Source organism: Sorghum bicolor, chromosome 9 (genome assembly GCF_000003195.3).
Source record: "Sorghum bicolor cultivar BTx623 chromosome 9, Sorghum_bicolor_NCBIv3, whole genome shotgun sequence".
Classification (NCBI taxonomy): Eukaryota; Viridiplantae; Streptophyta; class Magnoliopsida; order Poales; family Poaceae; genus Sorghum; species Sorghum bicolor.
This window is the reverse complement of record NC_012878.2, coordinates 5,369,979-5,393,822: the sequence shown is the minus strand read 5'-3', so window position 1 is coordinate 5,393,822 and position 23,844 is coordinate 5,369,979. Positions and strand designations below refer to the sequence as shown.

The 23,844-nt window shown below is 40.2% G+C and overlaps 2 protein-coding genes, 1 long non-coding RNA gene and 1 pseudogene across 10 annotated transcripts; 1 reads left to right on the top strand and 3 right to left on the bottom strand.

Moving 5' to 3' along the window:
- Positions 908-2,421, bottom strand: LOC110430381 (annotated as a pseudogene).
- LOC110430114 (endonuclease 8-like 3) lies at positions 8,163-10,614 on the bottom strand. Of its 3 annotated transcripts, XR_002447343.1 has the most exons (5): positions 10,342-10,614; positions 10,044-10,205; positions 9,651-9,928; positions 8,870-9,131; positions 8,163-8,778 (listed from the first exon to the last, which is right to left on the bottom strand). XR_002447343.1 is itself a non-coding variant. In XM_021447117.1 (3 exons), the coding sequence occupies exons 1-3, from the start codon at positions 10,522-10,524 to the stop codon at positions 9,887-9,889; spliced, it is 387 nt and encodes a 128-aa protein (XP_021302792.1). In that variant the 5' UTR covers positions 10,525-10,613; the 3' UTR covers positions 9,282-9,886. The 3 variants fall into 3 exon arrangements, 1 of the variants encoding a protein (XP_021302792.1); XR_002447342.1 differs by having other exon boundaries at positions 8,163-9,131; positions 10,342-10,612; XM_021447117.1 differs by lacking the exons at positions 8,163-8,778; positions 8,870-9,131 and having other exon boundaries at positions 9,282-9,928; positions 10,342-10,613.
- LOC110430091 lies at positions 16,300-22,352 on the bottom strand. Of its 6 annotated transcripts, none has more exons than XM_021447048.1 (9): positions 22,030-22,351; positions 21,839-21,928; positions 20,656-20,690; positions 20,441-20,562; positions 17,349-18,005; positions 17,186-17,275; positions 17,082-17,090; positions 16,812-16,956; positions 16,300-16,737 (listed from the first exon to the last, which is right to left on the bottom strand). In XM_021447048.1, exons 5-9 carry the CDS (start codon positions 17,521-17,523, stop codon positions 16,725-16,727), a joined length of 432 nt encoding a protein of 143 aa, XP_021302723.1. In that variant the 5' UTR covers positions 17,524-18,005; positions 20,441-20,562; positions 20,656-20,690; positions 21,839-21,928; positions 22,030-22,351; the 3' UTR covers positions 16,300-16,724. The 6 variants fall into 6 exon arrangements, 3 of the variants coding, with proteins under 3 accessions (XP_021302723.1, XP_021302724.1, XP_021302725.1); XR_002447304.1 differs by having other exon boundaries at positions 16,301-16,737; positions 17,030-17,090; positions 22,030-22,352; XR_002447305.1 differs by lacking the exon at positions 17,082-17,090 and having other exon boundaries at positions 16,303-16,737; positions 17,349-17,491; positions 17,622-18,005.
- Positions 20,131-20,563, top strand: LOC110430092. Its single transcript, XR_002447306.1, has 2 exons — positions 20,131-20,190; positions 20,431-20,563. It is a non-coding gene; the product is annotated as an uncharacterized LOC110430092 (long non-coding RNA).

Genomic DNA, 23,844 nt, shown 5'->3' with positions numbered 1-23,844 from the left:
GTTCATTACATCCACTACAACAAGAATACTACAAAGTACTACTAATAATATTACAAAAGGCACTCCATATGAACAAGGAAATCTTGCACTTCCCTTCCACCATGCCTGCAAATTAAATAACAAACAATTCAGTGACAGATTTCACAACAGGTTAAAAGAAGGCATACACTAAATAACAATAAAGAAGTGACAGTGACAAATTCAGTGACAAATTAATTAACAAGGAATTCAGTGACAATAAAGAAGGCATACACTGAGAACAAAGGGTTCTCTCGGTGACGACGGGTGCGCCCACGGGTGTGACGGCGCCTCGCAGGTCGGACACGGTGACCTTTCACCCCCGGCCTCGTAGGTCGGACACGGGTGTGCCCACGACATCACTTGAACCCTAGAATGGGGAATCTCTAAAAAACAAATGGTGGGTTAGGCAAGTACTTCCAGTATCAATCAATCCAACTGGGTGATCGCCTCCTGCTTCTACCCGACACCCGACTGAATTGAACCAGTTCAATTTTCTCAAGCTCAGCAAGCGTACTGGGATCTAGTAGCTGGGTCGAAGAGACAGAGACACCGACACGCACCTTGAACGTCAGCAGCGGACGAGGTGACGAGGCGGGGACGGTGGGCGACGCAGCGGTGGCGGCGGAGCCTTCTCGATCCTCGGCACTCGTGACGAACCTGCAGGAGGAGGACGACGATTGGTCGAGGGCTAGGGTTTCATAGCGAAGAGAAGCGAGGGTGGAGGAGGAAAGCAGTAGTGCTTGCGCGGTACGAGGGCATACCCGGTGATGTACGGTCCGCGACGAAGAGTTGCGACCCTAGCCGCGACCCGAGGTTTATGTGTTTGGCACATTGTCTGTACTGCTTTCACTGCAAGTAAAATGCACAGAACAGCTACCACTTGTCATCATTCCTTGTTCAGTACAGTTGCACATTCAGTTACCACAGATGCATTGCCCTCACACTGCATGTATCACTTTGATTTTCAGATATCATATAGCCCAAATACCAACAGATATGAGATAACATACATACTAGTTTTCAGATAAGAGGGACCACTAGTGTTCAAATAACAGTACACTGGTTGGTTTTCAGAAGCCAAAATTCGACAAAGAGGTGTCAGTTAGTACTGTAATCACATGCATGTGTCTTAGGCCAGTTAGAGAAAACATGCACAATATCAGGCCAGGCCAAAATATTTTAAGACGCGCCGAAAATAGTAGAGTATGTATCATATGTGTTCAACAAAATGTCTCATTGGTAGAAAATGCAGAGACTTACATGCAAATAGAAAGATCACTGCCCATCTGAGTATAACATGCTTGGGTAGACCCAGAATGGCCAATACCCAATGCCTTGGAAGATGTTTTCATCCACCAAAACGACATCACCCAGCCTAGGAGAAGCACAGGGTTGACTGTAATGGGCACAGTACAGGCAGTTGCTCCTCCCGCCCCATCGTCCTGGACTCGTACAATAGAATGGCGAGCTCCTTGGATCAAGCCCAATAAAGAGAGTGTCATTCTCCAGATTCACCACCTCCACGCAAGTTGTAGGCTTAGTTGACATGTCCAGGCGGTAGACTTTGTACACACCTGAGCTAGTACGAAAGCACAATGGGTCCTCAACAATATGAAGGATTCCATTGCATACCACCATGAAATGTCTTAATGGCCATCCAATGGTGGCCCACCACTCAACTTCTATCTCCTGTAGACCAAGCTGGGGGGCTAAGGACAGGGTGTATAGCTTGGACCTGAATCCCCGCCTAGGCGCCAATCCCATAGCGATGAAATCACCCTTGAACTCCACAATCTGCACAATCTCTACATCATTATTGCAATCTATGCAACATAAATCCAATCTTGACCAATCATTATTGCTGATCACCCAATCAAGCAGGAAATGATGATTGCTATGTTCTAATAGTGCGCAAAGTAGGAGGTGTGAGTCTCGTGATGAAAGGGGAGCTGTCAGCATGCCATACAAGCTAATAACACTGTTCTCAAATGGGAGATGTGGAGGTACAACTTGGGCACCAGTGAACACATCCACAACACGACAATCTTCATCACAACCACAAATCAGCTAGCCATAGGAAGAACCAGCGAACCACGGCTAACCAAATAACCACGCCACATCAAATGTTAATTCAGGAATCTGACAGCAAAGGGTTCTTCTCAATTCTGCTGGATCAATGACTTTGCATGTGCGAAACACACAACTGTCAGTGCTGGAAGGGACAGTAATGTGGGGCTGGATGAGGAGAGGTGGCAGAAAGGTGAGGAGTGTAGATTTGGATGGGTGTGATGACAAGGCAGCGCGCCAAGAGTGGCAGGTGCTGGCAAAGGCAATGAGCTCAGGGACGGAACCCAATAGAGGAATGATGAAATGGAGAAGACCTTGTGGGAGATCTGCATGATGTCAGTGCCTATGCAACAAAGTAAAAAAATAATGAAAAAGTTAGAACTAGATGAACTGAATGAGAAATCAAAAATAGACATGCAAAATGTTAAGACAGATAGACAATTGGCAACAGGAACGATGGAATGGAGAAGACCTTGTATCACTTGCTTTTTCTTTCCTCTTGTGCTAGGTTTCAGCATCACTGGCGATTTGTTAGGGTTTCAGATCACAGGGGCATTACCGGTGAGGTTGGTGCTACTCTCCTGTCCGCCTATGCTCAATCTATTCGCGCTGTCCAACACTTGATCTCATATCGCTTGTTTTTTCTTTCCTCTTGTGCTAGGCGACGGCTGGTGGCTACTGTGCGGTGGACCAGGCAGGTCGTTCTCGTTCCCTAGTCGAGAGCAGGACATCTAGCAGGCAATGGACCCAATTGACAGAGCAACGCGGCGGCAGGTAGAGTCTGCGCCTGGATCCCCTCCCGTATGATTTCCTTCTGTTTTCGTGTGTGGGAATACACTCTGTCGTAATAGTACAGAAGAAGATAAAGTTCAAGTTCCACAAAGCACCATACAGTTCAAGTTCACCAATTACACCATAGGACTTGCCACTGAGGTTTGAATGTCGACACCAATCCCAATCTTGCACACCTACAGTTTGATGAATGAGTTTGAGATGAAGTCGGCACTTCCATTCATTAAAAATTAATAAGCAACACTAAGGTCCAAATTATTTGGTTCAGATCGATTACAAACCTGGAAATATCAATACTCTTATCGCTTCTAGTAATCGTTCCATACACTTGGGCCATCCATTTTTTTCAACTCATTCAATTGCGCTTTTTTCAATCTATCAAATTTCGCTACAGATTTGAAGTTATATTAGTCAATGGCATCACTAGGCAAAGAACCAACTGAAAATTTTGAAGAACCAACTAAAAATTTGAACAATACCTTTTGCGTATCTGAACTCTGAAATTTCAAAAAAAAACATATTTAAAGTCAGTGATATCACCTGATGATCAGCAACACATCAAAATTCCAAACAATACCTGGAGCATTGATGACACTGTCATCAACATACGAACACCGTGTAAATGCTGTGGACTTATAGGGAACACCAATATTTTATAGTTAACTTATATGCTTTTGGGCGTGAAATCAGCCAATCAGGGACATGTTGCATAAATAATTTGCTAATTTGTTAGAGCATGCTGCATAAACAAAAAAATTATTCTAAGTGGCATCATGTATTCTTCTTCAGCCAGTAGTTTACCATAAGATATTCATCTTCAGTAAGATGCAAAGTCTTTTCTTCTTCATCGGATGGTACCGCAGCATTGCGAGCACGGTGTGCTTCTTGGACACACCACCAATGAGTCTGCTCTAATTTTCTAGTCACGAAGAGACACCTACACGCACCTCGAACGTCAGCAGCGGACGGGGTGACGAGGCAGGGACGGTGGGTGACGCTGCGGTGGCAGCGGAGCCTTCTCGATCCTCGGCACTCGCGACGAACCTGCAGGAGAAGGAGGACAACGATTGGTCTAGGGCTAGGGTTTCGCAGCGAAGAGAAGTGAGGGCGGAGGAGGAAAGAAGCAGCGCTAGCACAGTACGGGGGCATACCCGGCGATGTACGATCCGCGGCGAAGAGTTGCGACCCTAGCCGTGACCTGAGGTTTCGCCGGTGAGGTCGCGGAGGGGAGGCAGCGGTGGTGGCGGTACCCTAGAATGGGAGAGGGAGAGGGGTTTTGGAATGGGGAATGGGTGCTCGAACCCTAGGAGCAAGGTTATGTGCCTGTCGCGCCACTCGTTGGGCCCTGGGCCGTCGCTGGAAGCTAGAGCTAAAGTGAACCCAGTAAACTCACGCTGAGCACTAAGTGAACCCAACCCCATAAGTGTTGATCTGTATGAAAATATAGAATTTTTAAGAGATATTGCTGAGCCAAAACGGACCAGCACTGTGCCAGCCAAAACGGACAAGCACTATGCCAGCCAGAACGCACTATCGGTGTTGCCTTTAGAAGTCCGTTGACTTATTCATAAGTACGTTGATTGTAACTCTATGTTGACCTTACTACACATGTGTTGATCCATATGAAAATGTAGCATTTTTTAAGAGATGTTGCTGAGCCAAAACAGACCAGCACTATGCCAGCTAAAACGAACAAGCATTGTGCCAGCCAGAACGGTCTATCGGTGTTGCCTTTAGAAATCTGTTGACTTATTAATAATAACGTTAAGTTTAACTCTATGTTGACCTTAATACACATGTGTTGATCACACGAAGATTATATAAGAGAACGTTAATATTGTATTGTTTGTCCACACACCCCGTACTAAGGCACAGAGAAAACGTTGTTTGTCCAGGCACCACACACTTACAACACATGAAATGACATCACAATCAAAAGAGCAACACGCCGACAACAGAACACTCCGGCAATAGCAAACACGCCTGCAACTACAATACCAACAATTACAACTCTTCCAGAACATCACTGCAGGTCTTTGGGAACTCAGAGGTGTTTTTTGCATGGAAGAGAAGGTACTCCAGGACCGCAGTACTGTATCCCTCCAAGCAGAGCTCAAATAGAAGACCACCAAAAAAGCAATCCATAAAATGCAATGCCAGTAAACCATTTTTATGGGGAGTAGTCAGGTCAACCCTAGCATTGGCGGCAGCCTGAGTGGATTCTTTTGTTTTCGCCTGCGTGGGGTGGACCTTCCTGCAAAAATGTTCACTCGTGAGTTCAGAGTTTAAATTCTATCATATATATATAAAGTGACACCATAGATTAATTCTATCATATATAATAAATATATGTTAAGCAAGCATTTGCATGACAGGGACAGTGCCCTAATATGATACACAACCTAGGTGGGCCTAGCCGGCCGACCATTGTAATAGACACCAGCAGGACACAGGTGCATCATACAAGCAAGAGGAGTGCTTATATTAAAGGAAAATATGATTCTTTGTCTCTCTTTGGGTGCCCAGTGCCATCCTGTTTTGGAGTGGTCTAGAGACAGTGATGATGGTTAGGAGGGAATCAGTGTCCCCCATCGGGTAAGTCAAGAAAATCTGCAACTATCCAGAAAACATCAGGTAAGTCAATATAAGTTCGACAACTTCAGAAAACTTAGTCTTTCACATATTTATAAATCATCAGAGCCCCTTCTTCAAGTGCACAGTTCTCTATTATATTAATCTCGCTTGGGGCTTGCACTCGTTGCCTCCTCTTATGACCTGTACTTAAGATCTCGGTTGGGGATAGGTTATCAATCCTCTTCGGTCTGTGCTTCTTTTGTCCCGCTGTTGGTGTAACATCTTCATGCTTGTCCTTAGACTCCCCTTTAAACTCCTCTTGGCGAGGGCGCTTATTAATCTTTGCTGGTGTAACCTTCTTATGCTTGTCCTTAGACTCACCATGGGAGGGCTCCTCACAGCTGCATCGGCCAGTCTGTAACACCCGGCCCAGGGCTTAATAGGATTAATAGAAGACTCATCAACAAGTTGCAACTTCTTTCCGGAAGCCCATCTCCAAAGAACTCTAAAGTTAAGAGTGCTTGGCCTAGAAAAATTTAGGGATGGGTGACCGACCGGAAAGTACATCTCGGGTGCGCACGAGTGAGGACAAAGTGTGTAGAAAAGAGTAGTGTTGGTCTGTGGGGGCTGACTATATCCTAGAAAAGCTGCCAGATGTAAGCGGGTCCGGCCTCGTGAGGCGGGACGTTACAGAATGATATCAGAGCCGACTCTTACGGTTTCACAGACGCGTGTGTCACAATTGCACAAGCATGGTGTGCATGACTGGTGTGGACCTAGAGTGGTCACACAGCATGGCACATGCGCTAGCACTGGATGCACAGACGTGGCCAAAAGAGGATGTTCCTGGCTTAAGTGACACGCATCTGAACGGGCATAAGTGACACAAATAACACTATGTGAAAAAAGCTTAAATTCGCATGTCATGTATAAGAATTGTTAAACATGCGTCTGTGATAAGTACTAACACAGACGTCTGTTGAATCACAAGCGTCTGTAATAAGCGTCTCAATAAACACCTGTCTCTGATTAGCTGGAACACAGACGCGCATTGCACAGGCGTTAAATTACAGACGTATGTTTGGTGCACATGTCTACAATATTCTATACTCAGACGTGCGTTTAAAGAGGTGTCTGTAGTATTGTTTTGGAGCTGGGCCTCTAGCCAAATTGGGCCTGTTTGAGTTGGGCCTAGTGTCCAGTTGATATTTTTTTATACTAGACATTTTGTATCATAATAGGAACAGTCCCAAAACCTTCTTTTAAGGGTTATCTGCAGGTCTCCAGTTATATAAAAGAGGTCTCTTGCCTTCTCGTTCTTTAACAATGTGACTTTCAAAGTCTTCTTCAGTCCAACCCTCGTCTTCCTCTTTATTAAACACACCCTCAAGTACCAGAATGTCCAATTTCACAGATGACTCAGGTCCTGAAGTGACAACATGTCGAGTGTTCGCATAGCAGCACAACATGAATTGCTGCTCCCTGCTCGCCTTTTACTTACCCTGTAAAGAGTGGAAGGGATAACCTAGTCCTAAACTGAAGCTGGAGGTTTCTACCATCAAGGCCTTCAATTCGTTTGGGAGAGCTCCTGTTTTTATTTGGTATATGAAGTTCACAATTTATTGGAGCATATCCAGGTAAAACTGTAGAAACAGATCAAGTTGCAGATTTTGTGCCTTCCTTGGATCCTAGCAGGACCTGCAGGACCCAATTTGGCTAAAGCACGCTCTACATCTTCAGTGACCTACACAGCAAACGTTGGTTGGCTAATGACAAGAAAAGCAATCAGATGGTTATATAAAAAGTTGTCCAAAGGCTTCAACTCACAACTCTGCGCAGAATTGGCTCCAGTGATGAGCAAAGCTTCTGTGTGTACCTTGAGTGCTTCTACAATGACACTGCAACCATCAAGAAAATATATTAAGGCATGGTAGGGATGAACTTCAATTCTCACCACACAACACAGCTGAAATAATTGTCCGTCTTGATTTACAGATATTGTTGAGGCATATTCATTGTTTTCACACACTTCTGCAGAAATGGATATTCAATGTCTCGTAGAAACTGCAAAGTTGTAAATACCTTTTAAGAACATCATTCGTGAAAGGATCTAAACAATGCCTAAAGGGAAGGGGGGTTACATGACGTTTCTTGATGAAGTTTTAAGAAACCATCATAACATTCTATTATTTATGACGATCATTCATTAGGTGATTTATCTATGACGGTTTGTTTAGTAACCGTTACTGTTGAACGTCATCAATTATTTTGGCAATTGAGTGATTTATCTATGATGGATAGTTTCCGTCACCGATTATTTTGGCAATTAAGTGGTTTATCTATGATGGATGGCAATTGAGTGGTTTATCTATGACGGATAGTTTCGTCTAACATGTCCACGGTCATAGATGAATCATCCAACATGGCGCTGACATGTTCACATGGCATTTTTTTCTGACCAAATGGACCCACCAGTCTTTGAGATTTAGGCCTTGTTTAGTTCCAAAAAAATTTATAATTTTTTTCATATTTTTGTCATATCAAATCTTGCGGCACATACATGCAACATTAAATATAGATAAAAGAAATAATTAATTGTATAATTTACCTGCAATTTGGGAGATGAATCTTTTGAGCCTAATTAATCCGATTGAAAAATATTTATCAAAGAAAAACGAAATTGCTACAGTACCTATTTTCCAAAAAAATGGAACTAAACAAGGCCTTAATAGGCAATTTCATTACTTGCCATAGTCTGAACTAGGCGCTGGAAGTGCAATTTACATAACAGAGAACGTTGCCATTGTCATTGGAACTGCAAAAGAACTAGTTCAAGGACACTCTACCATTGTCCAAACTAGTCGCAAAAGAACTACATATTACATCAGTCTCCGAACTAGTGGCAAAAGAACTACATACTACATATTACATTGCAACTGTCATTGTCTGAACTACATTTTACATACTACACAATGCTACTAATCAGTCTCAATTGTCAATAGTCTTCCAGCACACACCACACAAGACCCCAACTGCAAACACAAAGACAATGCTACCCATCTGAGTTCCAAAAGTCTTCCTTGCAGCCAACACTTGCAAGGCTGCATCCTTTGCATCAACCTGTTTCTCTTTCTCCAGTAGCAGCTCCTGTTTCACTCGCAGCTGTGCCTCATACATGTTTTGCATTTTGTAGCTTTCTTGTTTTTCATCAGCAATATCCCTCTTCAATGTCCTAACTGCATTGTGAAGATCTAACAGGAAGGTGCTCAGAAACTTATTGTACGGAGGATCGATCCATTTAGAATAGTTACAATCCTGACAAGTCTACAAAATTAGTTCAAAAACAGGTCAAATATGTCATCGGCATGTCAGTTTCATCAGTTCAAATACCCAAAAACAAATACAGAAAACTCACCCACACATTACTGCATCTGTAGTACCTCCGGCCTTGGTAGCCATCAGTCCATGAGATCAGCTTGAGGCATTTCAGGTGCAGGAGCAAAGTACCGGCGGGTCGTAGTCGAGAGGTTCATGGCGGGAAGGGACAGAGGGGGCATTGTGGGATGCAAACCCATCACGATGGGCTGTAGATGTTGGCACCTGAGAAGCAAGGGGGCTTGGTGCAGGCTGCAGCAACCAAGGTACAGCTAGCTAGGGGTGTGGAATCCTCCCTGCTCCTGTTAGTAAGACATGTGAACCAATGCACTCTGTCTGAGTTAGTCAGTGTGATGTGAGATATCAACAATGAAGCAAGTTGTCACTAGTACTCATGGTATTTTCCAGTGAGCACATGTGACAAGCAAAAATTGAATCATTCACAATAAAACTGAATCACGAAGTGCAAGCAGGCACATTACTTAAAGCCATGATGGCCATTAGCATATTTACATATGTGGTGCATGCATCAGTTATAACAAACTGATTTGCCCATAGACAAAAGAAGCGAACTTGTGGCTGTCAAGTTCTGAGTTCTACCCTTAAACTAACCTAAGTGAGCTGACTGACCACCAGAACCACTAACCTAAACTACTGGAACTAACCATCAGCAACTACGACACACATGACCATTTGAACAAAAGACCACAACCCATGCACTTGACGATATGAACAAAAGATGATCTGGGTAGCATTAGGACTTGTGGACGATAACAAGCATAAGGAAGAAGACCACTGCTAGAAGTACGTAGAAGACGTACATCAACCGGATCTTGTCGATGGTTGCGTAGCGGACCTCCTCCTGGCAGTGGGTATAAGCACGCTGAGCGACACGCTTTGTCTCTTTCACTTCCTCTTGCAGAGCGACCCTTGCCAAGGTTGCAACATCACTAGCCTCCAGGGAATCGTGCAGTGCTTGAGTCGCTCGTGCTTCACTGCGCTTGGTGGCCTTCAGTTCCTTCCATAGGTTCTTGAGGGTTTGTTGGGCCCTGTTTGGCTAGGGGGCGTCCAGCCATTCTGTAAAGGCACACTCGTTGTCCTACAGATTCAAGCAATGCAATGAGCTAGTTAGCAGAAGTCAGGAAACTGTATTTTTTTGAGATTGATAGGAAACTGTAATTTGAGAAATAGAAATAGCAATGGTCGGTTGTTACCTCCAAAGGGCACCCCAAGAACCGCCTACCGGTGTTCTTCCCCCCTATGACTGTTTTCATCACAGAAGGACGACCATGCTCACACCTTGTGACCCTCACCACATGCAAATCACTCCAATCGGTCTCAAACTTAGCATCAGGGACAGACATTTCACTTTCGCCCTATGAACAAAATGGGGAAAAATCACAAATCGGACACAGTACACCCTATCCAAGTTCATCAATCTTGAACAATAAAATTGGTGTGATTTGTTTATACACAACACATAGGGGTGGCGAGGGAATTGCAGTTGTTTACCTCGGATTCGGATGCCGATGGGGTGCTCAAGCAGCAGGAGTCTGTGTCATCCCCCTCCTGGGAACGGCTCCTCGATGGCGAGCCACTAGGCAATGGAGGAGAGGGGGATGGCGAGCCACCCGTGCACTGCACGAGAGCGCGGCGAACGGCGAAGGAGTCCTGGACGTCGACACGGTCGCTCATCTCTCCGGTGCAGGAGCCTCGATGGCGACGGCAACGAGGCAAGGGAGTGAAGGTGTGAGGGAGACGAGAAGCCACGGTCGGTGAGCGGAGTGATTGAGGCCTTGTTTAGTTTCTAAAAATTTTCAAGATTCCTATCACATCGAATCTTGTGGCACATGCATGAAACATTAAATATAAACGAAAACAAAAACTAATTACACAGTTTGCCTGTAAATCGCGAGACAAATTTTTTGACCCTAGTTAGTCTATGATTGGACAATATTTGCCACAAACAAACGAAAGTGCTACAGTAGCGAAATCCAAAAATTTTCATGAACTGAACCAGGCCTTAGTTTCAAAAAATTTTGTAAAATAGGAATAATACCACTTTTGTTTGTATTTGACACATATTATCCAATCATGGACTAACTAGACTCAAAAGATTCATCTCGTCAATTCCGACCAAACTGTGCAATTAGTTTTTATTTTCGTCTATACTTAATACTTCATGCATTATAACACTCCAAAATTTTAATTTTTGGATTGTTATTAGAAAACACTAAATTAAATAAGGATTTAAATTTTTTTTAAAATATTCCAAGGGTTATTTAATTATTGAATTCAAAAAGAGAGAAAAATGTGAAATTTTAAAACTTTTATAAAGATAAGTGATAAGTGAAGGGTGTTTGGTTTTGATGTGTGCTTTGTGCTCTAGTTTTGTTTGTCTGAGAAAAATAAATTTTCAAAATTTCTAGCGAGCCACGTTTAGGTCCTGTTGGTTTTCGGAAAAAAATAAAACTCCAAAAGTCCTATTTGAAAACTAATTCAAATTCGAGTTAAAAAAACAATTTAGAAATGTGTTTTAACTAAAATATATTTGGATTTCAAAATAGTCTAAAAACAAGTTCCAAATGATCCCAGGTTTTGTTTGAATTCAAAAAAATGGTTTGAAATTTATTTTGCAAAATAATTCGTAAATCACTTTTTATTAAAAAGAAAGGAAAAGAAAAGGAGTTTTCTTCCCTTCCCAGTTTTTGGCCCAGCTCTCGGCTGCGGCCCAGCACCCCGCTCGGCTTGCTCGGAGCCCGCGCGCGCCTCCCTCTTGGGCCTGGCCCAGCAGTGCCACAGCCCAGCAGCAGCCGCGCAGCCCGCCTCGCCTGAGCCGCTGCCATGTGGGACCCGCCTGCCAGCCCGCATCGTGCCGCTGACGCCCCGACCCCACCTGTCAGCCGCGCTGGTCGTCCCCTACCTCCGGCCGGATCGGAGCCGGACGCAACCGCCGCCTCGGTTTCCGCGGGCGCGCAAAACGAGGATCGCCTCCACCTATTTAAGGGCACCCGGCCGCCGCCCGCACGCCTCCCTAGGAGCCCTAGGGCACCGCCGCGGGCCACCCTAGAACCCTAGCAGCGCCGCCACCATTGCCACCGCTCGAGCTCCACCCGCCGTCGGTGATCTCCTCCCCGACCCCATCTCCGACGACGACGACCGGCCCTCAACGTTCGCAGCGAGGTGACGACCACGTCCGTTCCCTTTCCGCTCTCTCTCCCTCTTCCGTTTGCGCACACGAGTTCGCTGGAGCACGCCACCGCCGCGGCCAACCCCCGCCGCCGTGCGCGCTCGCCCCGGTCCCTCTACCGCGCGGCCGACCCGCGCAACGCACTCGCCGCGCCCCGCGCGTCTCGACCATGCCCTCGGCGTGGCTCCCCACGCCCTACAGCGCCGCCGCGGCGAGCTCACCGGCGCGGCCATGGCGCCGCCGCCGCGGCCGGCCGCCCCGACCCGCCCCCGGTCCACGGTGGACCGGTGGACGAGCGCCCGCAATCCCGGTCCACAGCCCCGCCGTGGACCCGCCACTCCCAATCCGACACGTGGCCAGCCGGGTTGGCCATACTTTTGCAAAAAGGTCCCTCAGGTTTTGCGAAATAAACCCGCAGTCCCTCTCAATTCAAAAGTAATTAGATTTAAGTCCTGTTTTAAGCAGACTAGCCCCTGGATCCGTTGGTATTCGTAGATTTAGTCCAAAATGCTTTTTAAATTCAGTTTTTATTTATTTAAAATACGAAAATTAGTTTGGTTTATTCACAGTGTTGCCACTCATCTAGTTTTGGCCATAGAATGCGCGTTTTAACTCCGTTTGGGCCCGTTCTTGTCGCGTTAGGTTCGTATCGACGTGAACTACGCTTTAGCAGTAATAGTTACCTCGTTTGACCATTTATATTTTCACCATAAATATAAAATAATTAATGACTAACTAAATGCCCTTTTAATCTACAAAGAACAATTTAGGTTTACACTTTGGTATATTCTTTTATAATCTAATATCAACTTTGTTAATATTAACCTAAGTATTTATTAACTATGATTCTTTTAGTTAAACATAAATTATATAATTAATTTGTTTAATATTTATTTAATGACTTTTTGATTAAAAGCAACTTAGGTTTATAATTTGATCTTTTGTAAATAAATAAATGCCCATGTTATTAATATCAACCTTAATGTTTCTTTATTAATTATAACTTGATTAGTTGCTTTCATATATGCTATATTTCAAAAAAAACTATAAATGCTTTATTAGCTTCAGTGGTATATAGTTATTTATTAAATAAAATACGACTAGCGTACAGTCGTCTTCTCCGTTACACTTCGAACCCCGAAAGTCGTGTCCGATTAACGATAGCTCCGTTCTCAATCGTTCTTGCATTGTCACGATCGTAGCAAATAGCAATAAGTCGTGTCGTTTAGTGCGCTCTTTCTAAGCTTTTCTTTTGATTGTTGTTTGTTCTTAGTCGTGATTGTTTGTTTGTCTGTTCGTGTTGTTTGGTTGCTACGAGTAGAAGCGTGGTTCATCAACAGTGAAGATCAGGAGCTGAGGACCGACAGTCGAAGCAGAAGTTGGAGATCAGAAGAAAGAAGCTAAAGAATTCTGAGCAGATATACACTGGGAATTAAGGCAAGTGCAGACACCCTTTGATCATATTGTACCTATGAACTTTAAATACATTTACTCTCCATTGCATGTGTCTTAATACTGCAAACCTTAGGACATGACTAGTCTTCTACTATATTCCTTGTATACCTGGGTATATACATGGGTAGTTTAGTGAACAGTAGATATGCTTAGTTGCTCTACTCATCTAATCTATATAATAATAAAAATAATGATCTTGCCTAATAAATTCTTCAATGATGATAAATGATTAAATGATGAACAATGGTCACTTCGGTGATGGAGATGTTGCGGTGCTTGCGAGCATCGTGGTTTTGTTGAGGACAGGGGGAGCGGGTACTGTTGGTGGTCCGGTTTGCCGGGCGTACCCGTCTCTGCTCTCCGTAAGGACTTAGTCAGGGAGCGGCCCCCTGGGACTTACAGTGCAGCTCCAAGCTATATGGCTCTGGCTTGACTAATTATCAGGACCTCCGCTGGTAGGGTGTTACTTTCCGGGTAGGCGTAAGGAATGTAGCTTGGGTATTCATATTAAGAGGTCGGTCAGTTCGGGGTCCCATTGCTATGGGCACGGCTGCCGCGCGCTCCGACAAAAACTTACGAGTGGCATCCTATTAGTTGGACCCTGTGAAAGGTCTCGTAGTGAAACCCTGCCTGCTCACCTTGGTAGTGTTTTGGGGAGTCGCGACCCCGGGCGAATGGGAATCACGACTTGGAGTGAAAGTGCACACCTCTGCAGAGTGTAAAACTGATATATCAGCCGTGCTCACGGTCACGAGCGGTCCAGACCCTCACTTGATGAGCAAATTGGATTCACTGGATACTTGGAGATGGATCTTGGCGAGGTTGCTACCTCGTGTTTTGGCGGAATGGCTATTCCGTGTTGGCAGGATTGCTATCCTGTGTTAATAATTGGGGTTAATCCCTGGATTACTATAATAATTATGATAGTCTTTTATAAGATGCTAATTTACTTTCACCTAATTAAGGGTTGGGATGCTTTACCCATATTTAGTAATAGGTTGTTTTAATAATAGAGTTGTAATAAAAGCTTGTCAACTTAAAAAAGCTCACCTGCAGTTAAACAGTGTCAGCTTTTCCATTGATTAAGCCTTGCATGTCATATACTTTCCGCCTGTACTTGTTGAGTTCGACATGAACTCACCCTTGCTATTTTCCCCACACCCCAGTGTGTAGTAAAGTGCTGCTCAGAAGAAGGGCATAGATGCTATGGAGTTTTCTAGAAGCTTATCAGAAGTGCTTGGCGTACGGAGCCCCCAGTCAACCGTCCCTGAGAAGATTGGAGCCTAAGAAGTTTAGCTACTGTTTCCGCGTACTCTGATGTTTGTAAGTGTTAATATAAATATATTTTCCGCTATATATATAACATTGTTTCTGATATTTCTATTCTTTTGTTATATGTGTGGACTTCCTGGGCACACATATGACGACTCTGGTTTCTTTTAAAAGCCAGGGTGTGACATACATGCGTCTAGAGATTTGATGTGACGGAGAATCAGAACTAAACAAGGCCCGAAGTATAAATGAGCTTAGGGGCGTCGATGGGTGTAATAATTTCCTATGAATTTTTTTAAGATTTTTGTGAAAAAACTTTTTTAGAGTGCGTGGGGTGCTCAATTTCTTGATAATTTTTCTAACTTTTTACCCTATCCAATATGCTGAAATTAATTATAATCTTGTTTAGTTCCCAAAAATTTTCAAGATTTCCATCACATCGAATCTTGCGGTACATGCATGGTGTATTAAATATACATAAAAATAAAAACTAATTGCACAGTTTAACTGTAAATCACGAGACGAATCTTTTAAGCCTAGTTACTCAATAATTGGATAATGTTTGTCAAATAAAAACGAAAGTGCTACAACGTCAAAATCTAAAATTTTTTGCAAACTGAACAAGGCCTAAAATAAAAATTATACAAACTTTTGATATTACAGTTACTAAAAATTCTATACAAAACTCAAAGTCATTTGTCAACAACTGTCGGAAGTCTCAACAGTCACGTGTGCTTGATATGCATGTATTTATTTGAACCTTTAGTTTTGGCTATATATGTGTTTGACATGGAAATTGATCTCATGGCCATCACTTCCTGCATGGTGACACACATCATGCACATATACCTTGATTGTTTTATGTTTACAATAGAAGAAAGGGTAATTTAGAAGCATATATAGGAATACTTTGGGATTTTCTATAATGGCATGGTAGTTGATTTAGATGCAGGCTTTGGGCTTGGTTTAAGTCAGTCTTAATAAGAGGTGGATAATTTAGATGTAAATTTAGGAGGTTATTTCTTTATAATGGCATAGGTGGATAATTAAATGAAGATTTAGGGGGGTAACTTTAGATTATTTTCAAAATGGCAGAGGTGGTAATTCATATATAAATACATAAATTTAGGAAAATTACTTTAGACTATCTCAGAAATTTGTCAAGGTGGCTAATTATTTTTAATAAAAAAAGCGGAATAGCTACAATGTCTATTATTGTCGGTGGTTGTTATAGTATGCCGATTTTATGCCAATTTTCTAGTGCATATGATGAGGATTAAGGTGGAGGTTGCAAAATGAGCGTCAAATTAGTAATGGTAAAATGTCACTTTAAACAAAAAGGAACATGGGCATTGTTTAGTTCTAAAATTTTTTGCAAAGTAGGAATAGTAACACTTTCGTTTGTATTTGACAAATATTGTTTAATTATGAACTAACTAGGCTCAAAAGATTCGTCTCGTCAATTCCGCCTAAACTGTGCAATTAGTTTTTATTTTCGTCTATATTTAATACTTCATGCATACGTCTAAAGATTTAATGTGATGGGGAATCTGAAAAATTTTGCAAAATTTTTCAGAAACTAAACAAGGCCATGGTTTATGTGCTCCTCCAGTTCAAGTTTGATTATACATTTAGGGTCCCTTTGGAACGCAGGAACTTCACAGTAATCGTACACAAGTTTAACAGGAGTCTTCACAGTAATCTTCACGGAAAAATACAGAAAACAAGGAAAACAAACAGCAGTCCAAAGGGGGTCTTAAAGGTAAATATGTAAGATCAAGGATGTCTGGAAGGGTGTGGGAACTGGGGAGTGCTCTCCGCTCTTTCATAATCCCAAACAAAGGCACAGATTCTATGTGGAAGAAACTACAGTATAGAGCTGAAATCGCCTCATTCTAAGCACTTCTTTCAGCAGTCGTCCGATCAGGCACAGATTTCTTGAGTGCTTGAAGCTCCTCATGTCTCCATAACTTTGGATTTAGTCGACATTGCTGTAAAGGAGTTGTGTTATCATAGAGTAGGAGGATTGAAGTTCAACTAATGAATGAAGTTTAAGTAAACGTACTCTTCTTGTGTCTCTGGCACTTCGGTGATTTGGCTAAAACTTGGTACTAGGCTCAAGGGTAACTCAAATGGATCATAATCTGGTGTTACCGGTACTGTGCAATATGAATCTTCAGATGAATCGTCGCGTGACTCAACAAAGTAGCCTACATGAGAATCCACATAAGGTAGTTTAATATTTGAATTGTGATATATCTCAAGTATGTGGTTAGGGGTGACCTATAGGATGGTTGTACCATAACTAATAGCCCAAGAGGCATTTGTTATCTACCTGTGTAACCTACATGAGAATCAGCATGAGGTAGTTTAATATTTGAATTCTGATATATCTTAAGTATGTGGTTAGGGGCGATGGATAGGATGGTTATACCATACCTCCTTGATGTCCATCTCCATCACCATGTCCAGACAGACCTACACTAGGTGTGGGGAACAATGAGAACCGGACCCTCACGTTGCTCACATCTGCAATAAGAGTGAGATTTGTTAGCGTAGAGTGTAACATTAATGGAGCAAGGTTCTGTTGTAACTGAATTACCTTGTCGGGCCCGCGACACTTGGGTAGGAGGTGCACAGCTTTTTACATCGATCCAGATTGGCCACAAGTGCAACATAGTACCTCGACGGATGCCTAGATTCCATGTACTAGGAATATCAGCACGACATGCATATGTCTTGAAGCTATAAATGATATTCTCCTTGTCAATATGCATATTGGAAGGCTGACATATGTTTGGAAATACTCTAGGTATGGTTTGGGCTTTCGTAAGATGCGGTGGCACTCCATAAACTGTAATTTTTAGATGCTCACAAATTTCATCTCGGGGCCGTTTGGCTGGTGCAATAGAGTGGTCGTGGAGTGGCAAGTTAATTAAAGGTAGGAGTCCATGGATAGACAACAATCTTGACACCCGCAATGTCGATATCTGTTATCTGCATGATTTGAGTGGCGTGATCGGTTGAAGCGGTCCACAGCACAAAATCATAAAAAACTTTAAAAATGTTGTCCTCCGGAACATCAATCCCACACTTCAAATTAATTGCTTGTTGTATTAGCCTGCGATTAAGCTGCTCTGGGTTGGCTGTTGGTGGCACCCTAAGAAGTACAGTCACACCATTTTGGATCCTCCAAGTTGATCTCATCACAGCTAAAGATTGTGGTGTTTGACCGGTGGAAAATTGCCATCAGTCTCTCCTGCACAATAAAGAACAAAAGTAGTTATGGAGTTTAAAAAAACTAGAAAAATGAGTACATCTAATTTGTCCAGATGCAAATAGCTAATATAAAAGTACACATGGTTTTCTGTTCTTTAGTACCAAAATAGTTGTCAATAGTTGTCAAAAAATACCCAGTTTAAAACTTTGAAGTAACACATTATAAACTTTATACTGCTAGGTTCAAAACTTTAACTCAGGATTTATAAAGTTTCAACTTATATTACAAACTTTATACTTCTAGGTATAAAACTTTGAGCTATCATATTTAAAACTTTGTGTTTCTAGGTAAACTTTTAACTATGACACTACAAATTTTGAATTACTAGTTTTAAAACTTTAAATTATTACACTAAAAACTTTATAATACTCGTTTGAGAACTTTAAACTAGATTTTATAAACTTTTGATCCACGACAATATAAACTTTGTACTAATATTGTACTGCTAGTTTCAAAACTTTGCACCCAGAATTTATAACCTTTAAAAACTATGATACTACGAACTCTGTATTTCTAACTTCAAAACTTTATACTCTGAATTATAAACTCTGAACTATGAAATTACAAAATTTGTAATGCTAATTTAAAAGTTTGAACTATCAAATTATAAACTTTGCACTGTTAGGTTCAAAACTTTGAATTTATAAACTTTCAACTATTAATTTAAACTTTGTACCACTAGGTTCAAAAAAAACTTTGAACTCTTACATTATATACTTTGTACTGGTAGATTCAAAACCTTATACCCAGAATTTATAAACTTTGAACTAACTTCACAATCCTAAGTGCAAAACTTTAGCATCACGAAAATTGTTACTATTTCAAACGAAAGTTTCGAGTAGTGGACAGGAAGCTCGAAACTTTCAAATTTGAAATGAGAAACTTTCATATGTTCACAGAAAAACTTTCATACATGGCATATGTTCACACCTACTTCTATATGTTAAAAAAAGTGAGAAACTTTCACAGAATTTCACATAAATATTTAGGCCACCACAGGCCTTGTTTAGTTTCCAAAAAAAATTCAAGATGCCCATCACATCGAATCTTACGGCACATGCATTGAGTACGAAAACAAAAAACTTTTTACCCTAATGAGTCTATGATTGGACAATGTTTGCCACAAACAAACAAAGGCCTTGTTTAGTTCACCCTAAAAATCAAAAACTTTTCAAGATTCTCCGGAGCACATGCATGAAGCATTAGATATAGACAAAAATAAAAACTAATTGCACAGTTTCTCTATAAATCACGATATGGATTAGTCCATAATTGGATAATATTTATCAAATAAAAACAAAAAATGCTACAGTGTCGAAATCCGAAATTTTTTTTGGAACTTAAGGCCAAAGCTGATACGGTACCCAAAATCCAAAATTTTTGCTAATTAAATAAGGCCTTAATCCAAGATACAAGTTCTCATAAACAAGGCCTAAATGTGAAACGGGAGCGAGAAAGTATGAAATACATCGTCCTTGTGCATTTCATGAGCACACGCTGCTCTGCTTCGGCCAGGCAGGCGCAGCGGCAGGCTGGCTACGTCGTTCGCCGCGAAGGGCTAGAGCCTAGGCAGCTGGTTAACTCGGGTGGGTGGTCAACCGGACGTGATGCGACGAAATGACGAGACGTCGGGCAGTTTTTTTAATACGGACTATCAGGCAGTTTTTTTAATACGGACTACAGCTGCATCATGAAGCCAGTGGTCGATCCACGGTGCCAGTGCTCGATGCTCGATCTATACATTCACATACAATCTTGCGTCACATGTATAAAATATAATAAAAAAACTAATTACATAGTTTGTCTATAAATTATGAGACAAATTTTTTAACTCTAGTTAGTGTATAATTAAATAATATTAGCAATAAATAAATGTAAATGCTACAATATTGAAATCTAAAAATTTTCACATTTAAACAAGGCTTTAGAGCAGCTCCAGTGTGCATTGAAACCGAAATATGGGGAGAGAGGAGGAGTATGGTTCGCTTTTGGGGAGAGAGGAGTATGGTTCACTTCGCAGGTATCGAAACAAGGCGTTTAGATGTGAAAATTTTTTGAATTTCACTTTCGTTTGTTTGTAGTAAATGTTGTCTCGCGATTTACAGTGGAATATCTTGCATTGGAAGGAAATAGTGGAGATTTTACATCATTTGGATTGCTTGAGGTCTGAATACCCCCTCTTTGTATAAGCTTTCTCTAGTTTTTTGGTCTTTTACCAAGTATGATATGTTTATTAACTACTGAGTGATTATAGTTATATAACAACTTGAGTGCATGACCAAGGATCAAACTCATTTCTTTTTTTTATATTCCTACTTACTACTGTATGATTTAGTGGCTCATAGTTTTTTTTGGTGTTATACCATTATGTCATGTTTTAATTTGTTTTTAACTTTTTTAACAGCTGAAGGAACCTGCTGAAACTCCATTTGTAGTTGCTTCAGTATCTTCTTCCAGCTTTGCAAGATTGTCTGCCCAAGTTGAAAGCTTCATACAGAACTTGACGTCACATAATGACCAGTCCAATGTAATGACTCTGTATTTTTTTTATAAAAAATCTATTTGAAGATCCAAGTAAATTTAAATATAAATTTTCTTAAAAATAGAACTTGACATCATGTTTTCTTACCTTATTTTCCTATACCATCCAATTCGAATAAGTTTCTGTGACATGAAAAATATAAACATAGTTAGATAAAGGATACGTTATGAATAATTTGTATTAATCTATCTTAGATTATAGCACTATATATCCCATATTCTTATTTCGGTTAATTATGAATTCATAATGTGACGGTAGCCTATAGTTCTCTAAGACAAAGAAACAAGAGACCATACTGGCCTAGATTTATTTTTTTTCTTTAATCGGTTGACATCTCACAAAATTAAAAGTAGGATAAGAGACCCACACGAATATACCTACCAAGGAAAAAGAACAACATGATAACTAACATATTTGTGATCAGGTTGATGCAATTCTAAACTTAATATATAACTAACACATTCGACAGAAAAAAAATGGTAAGTTACAGATTGGCCGTCTCATCTAAATGAGTTAACGCCAAAGAAAATATACTACATTGTTGACAAATCCTTAGAAAATATATAACTCTCACAAATAATAATAATAATAATAATAATAATAATAATAATAATAATAATAATAATAATAATAATAATAATAATAATAATAATAATAATAATAATAATAATAATAATAATAATAATAATAATAATAATAATAATAATAATAATAATAATAATAATAATAATAATAATAATAATAATAATAATAATAATAATAATAATAATAATAATAATAATAATAATAATAATAATAATAATAATAATAATAATAATAATAATAATAATAATAATAATAATAATAATAATAATAATAATAATAATAATAATAATAATAATAATAATAATAATAATAATAATAATAATAATAATAATAATAATAATAATAATAATAATAATAATAATAATAATAATAATAATAATAATAATAATAATAATAATAATAATAATAATAATAATAATAATAATAATAATAATAATAATAATAATAATAATAATAATAATAATAATAATAATAATAATAATAATAATAATAATAATAATAATAATAATAATAATAATAATAATAATAATAATAATAATAATAATAATAATAATAATAATAATAATAATAATAATAATTTGTCAACCAGCCTAATTCTTCGGACGGCTACTCACCGTTAATTAAGAAGAATTATATAGTTATTAACGCCAAAGAAAGAAACAAAGCCACATAAACAGCATCATACCACATCACATTCGGGAGTAGCATGGTTGTTCGCTGTCCGGAGGCTTCTTCCTACTTTTGCTCATCTTAGAGACTAGATGAGTTCAAGAACCTGACAACATACATATGTACCAAAGAAAAATAACAAATCAAACAGATGTTAACAATAACGTCTAGTGGAGTACCGTAGCTGGCATAGATGAAGCTGCTCACCTTCGCTCACCGGCTGGCCAGTGATGAATGACCGTCGGCGGAGAAGGCAGAAATCCAGCAGAGCCAACTGTGGTGCTAGCTCGGGAACGAGAATGGTTTTGAACGCAGATGGAGATGCAGATGCTTTGACCCTGAACTCAACAAAAGTCACAACTCGTGGTGACGGAATCTGGTGGCGAAGGAGGGTGTGCTCGACCGGCCGGTGGGGATCACCGGCGCCGCCCAGCAGGTAGAAATCAGAAGAGCTGGGGTGAAGCGGTGGTGGTGAATGAAGTGAGAGATAGCGCGGCCTGCGGTATGTGAGAGAGTGGGCCTGGGAGGATGAGCTTTTAAAGAAACTCGCTGCTGTTCACGAGACGCTTGCGTTCCTAGGCCTTGTTTGGTCCATGACTATAATTTAATTTACTTTTAAATGTTCATAGTTTTTACTTCTTCTGCTCCAAAGTAAATATACATCTCAATCATATCATATATTTAAGTTTGACCAATTTTATAAATATGTATGACATTAAATAAATATCTTATAAAAATATATTCTAAGATAAGTCTAATGGTATTAATTTGGTATTATAAATCTAAGCATTTTTTCTAAAAAATCAATTAAAGTTTTAATAGTTTGAGACAACTCTAGGAGTTGAAGCTTTCAGGAATAGAGGGAGTCAGCCTGGCAGTTCGGTTCTTCGGTTTTTTACACAAATTCGGTTCTCTATAAATAGGAACCGATCGGTTCTTCACAAATCTTGAAACCGAGCAAAATCGGTTTCGGTTAGTTCGGTTCGGTTCCGGTTTCGACCTAACTAACCGAAAATTTACACAAGCATAAAAAAATAGAAAAATAGGGAAAAATATTTTTTAAAAGTAAATTGTCGTTATTTTAAAAAAATGAGAGGATGTGAAGCTATGAGAGGGTGTCATTCACCTTTTATATTTAGGGTTAAGGTGGTATCAGGCCTATATTGTAAGATTTATTGGACTTGTTTTATGAATTTCGCTTCTTTCGGTTAACCGAGCCTGGGAACCGAAATTTGATCGGTTAACAGCTAACCGAAATTTTCGGTTTCGGTTATTTTGGTTTTGGTTCCGGTTATTTTAGTTTCAGTTTCGGTTCTCGGTTATTTTTGCCCAGCCTTAGACTATCTCCAACAATCATCACCCAAAATACAAGACCCATTTGTCCTTTGGGTAGCGCTACAGGTAGAAGGTTCTATACCTATTTTTAGTCTTCTCCAACAACAAGACTTAAAAGACAACACTCTCTGCAAATGGGTCTCGAGGAGAGAGAATACCCAAATTTGGGTTATGCCTTTTTTTATACCTAAAATGGGTCTTCTGTATGAGTACTCTGTTGAAGGCTATAGGTATTGTGTTGGAGACTCAGTTTACGACACCCTTAAGAGGGAGTACACTTAGTCAAATCAAGAAAAAAAAACTTCTTGATAAGTAAGGTCTTGTTTAGTTCCCAAATTTTTTTAGTTTTAACTACTGTAGCACTTTCGTTTTTATTTAGTAATTATTGTCTAATCATGGAGTAATTAGGCTTAAAAGATTTATCTCATGATTTATAGGCAAACTGTGTAATTAGTTTTTGTTTTCGACTATATTTAATGCTTCATACATATGCCGTAATATTTGATATGATGTAAATCGCGAGACGAAGTTTTTCATCTTACTTAGTCTATGATTGGACAATATTTGCTACAAACAAACGAAAGTGCTACAGTAGCGAAATCCAAAATCTTTTTACATCTGAACAAGTCCTTATTTTCTCAGTATTTTTTGTTACTAGTTTGGCTTCGATTTTGCTACCCCTTCTTT

Excerpts from the sequence above, each read along its gene's own strand:
- LOC110430114 (XM_021447117.1), bottom strand. The coding sequence starts at position 10,524 with ATGAGCGACCGTGTCGACGTCCAGGACTCCTTCGCCGTTCGCCGCGCT. Across the intron at positions 10,206-10,341 it reads CATCGGCATCCGAATCCGAG|GGCGAAAGTGAAATGTCTGT; the intron begins GTAAACAACTGC and ends TTTTGTTCATAG. Across the intron at positions 9,929-10,043 it reads TCTTGGGGTGCCCTTTGGAG|GACAACGAGTGTGCCTTTAC; the intron begins GTAACAACCGAC and ends TTGAATCTGTAG.
- LOC110430091 (XM_021447049.1), bottom strand. The coding sequence starts at position 17,523 with ATGCATATTGACAAGGAGAATATCATTTATAGCTTCAAGACATATGCA. Across the intron at positions 17,276-17,348 it reads AGTGTCGCGGGCCCGACAAG|ATGTGAGCAACGTGAGGGTC; the intron begins GTAATTCAGTTA and ends CTCTTATTGCAG.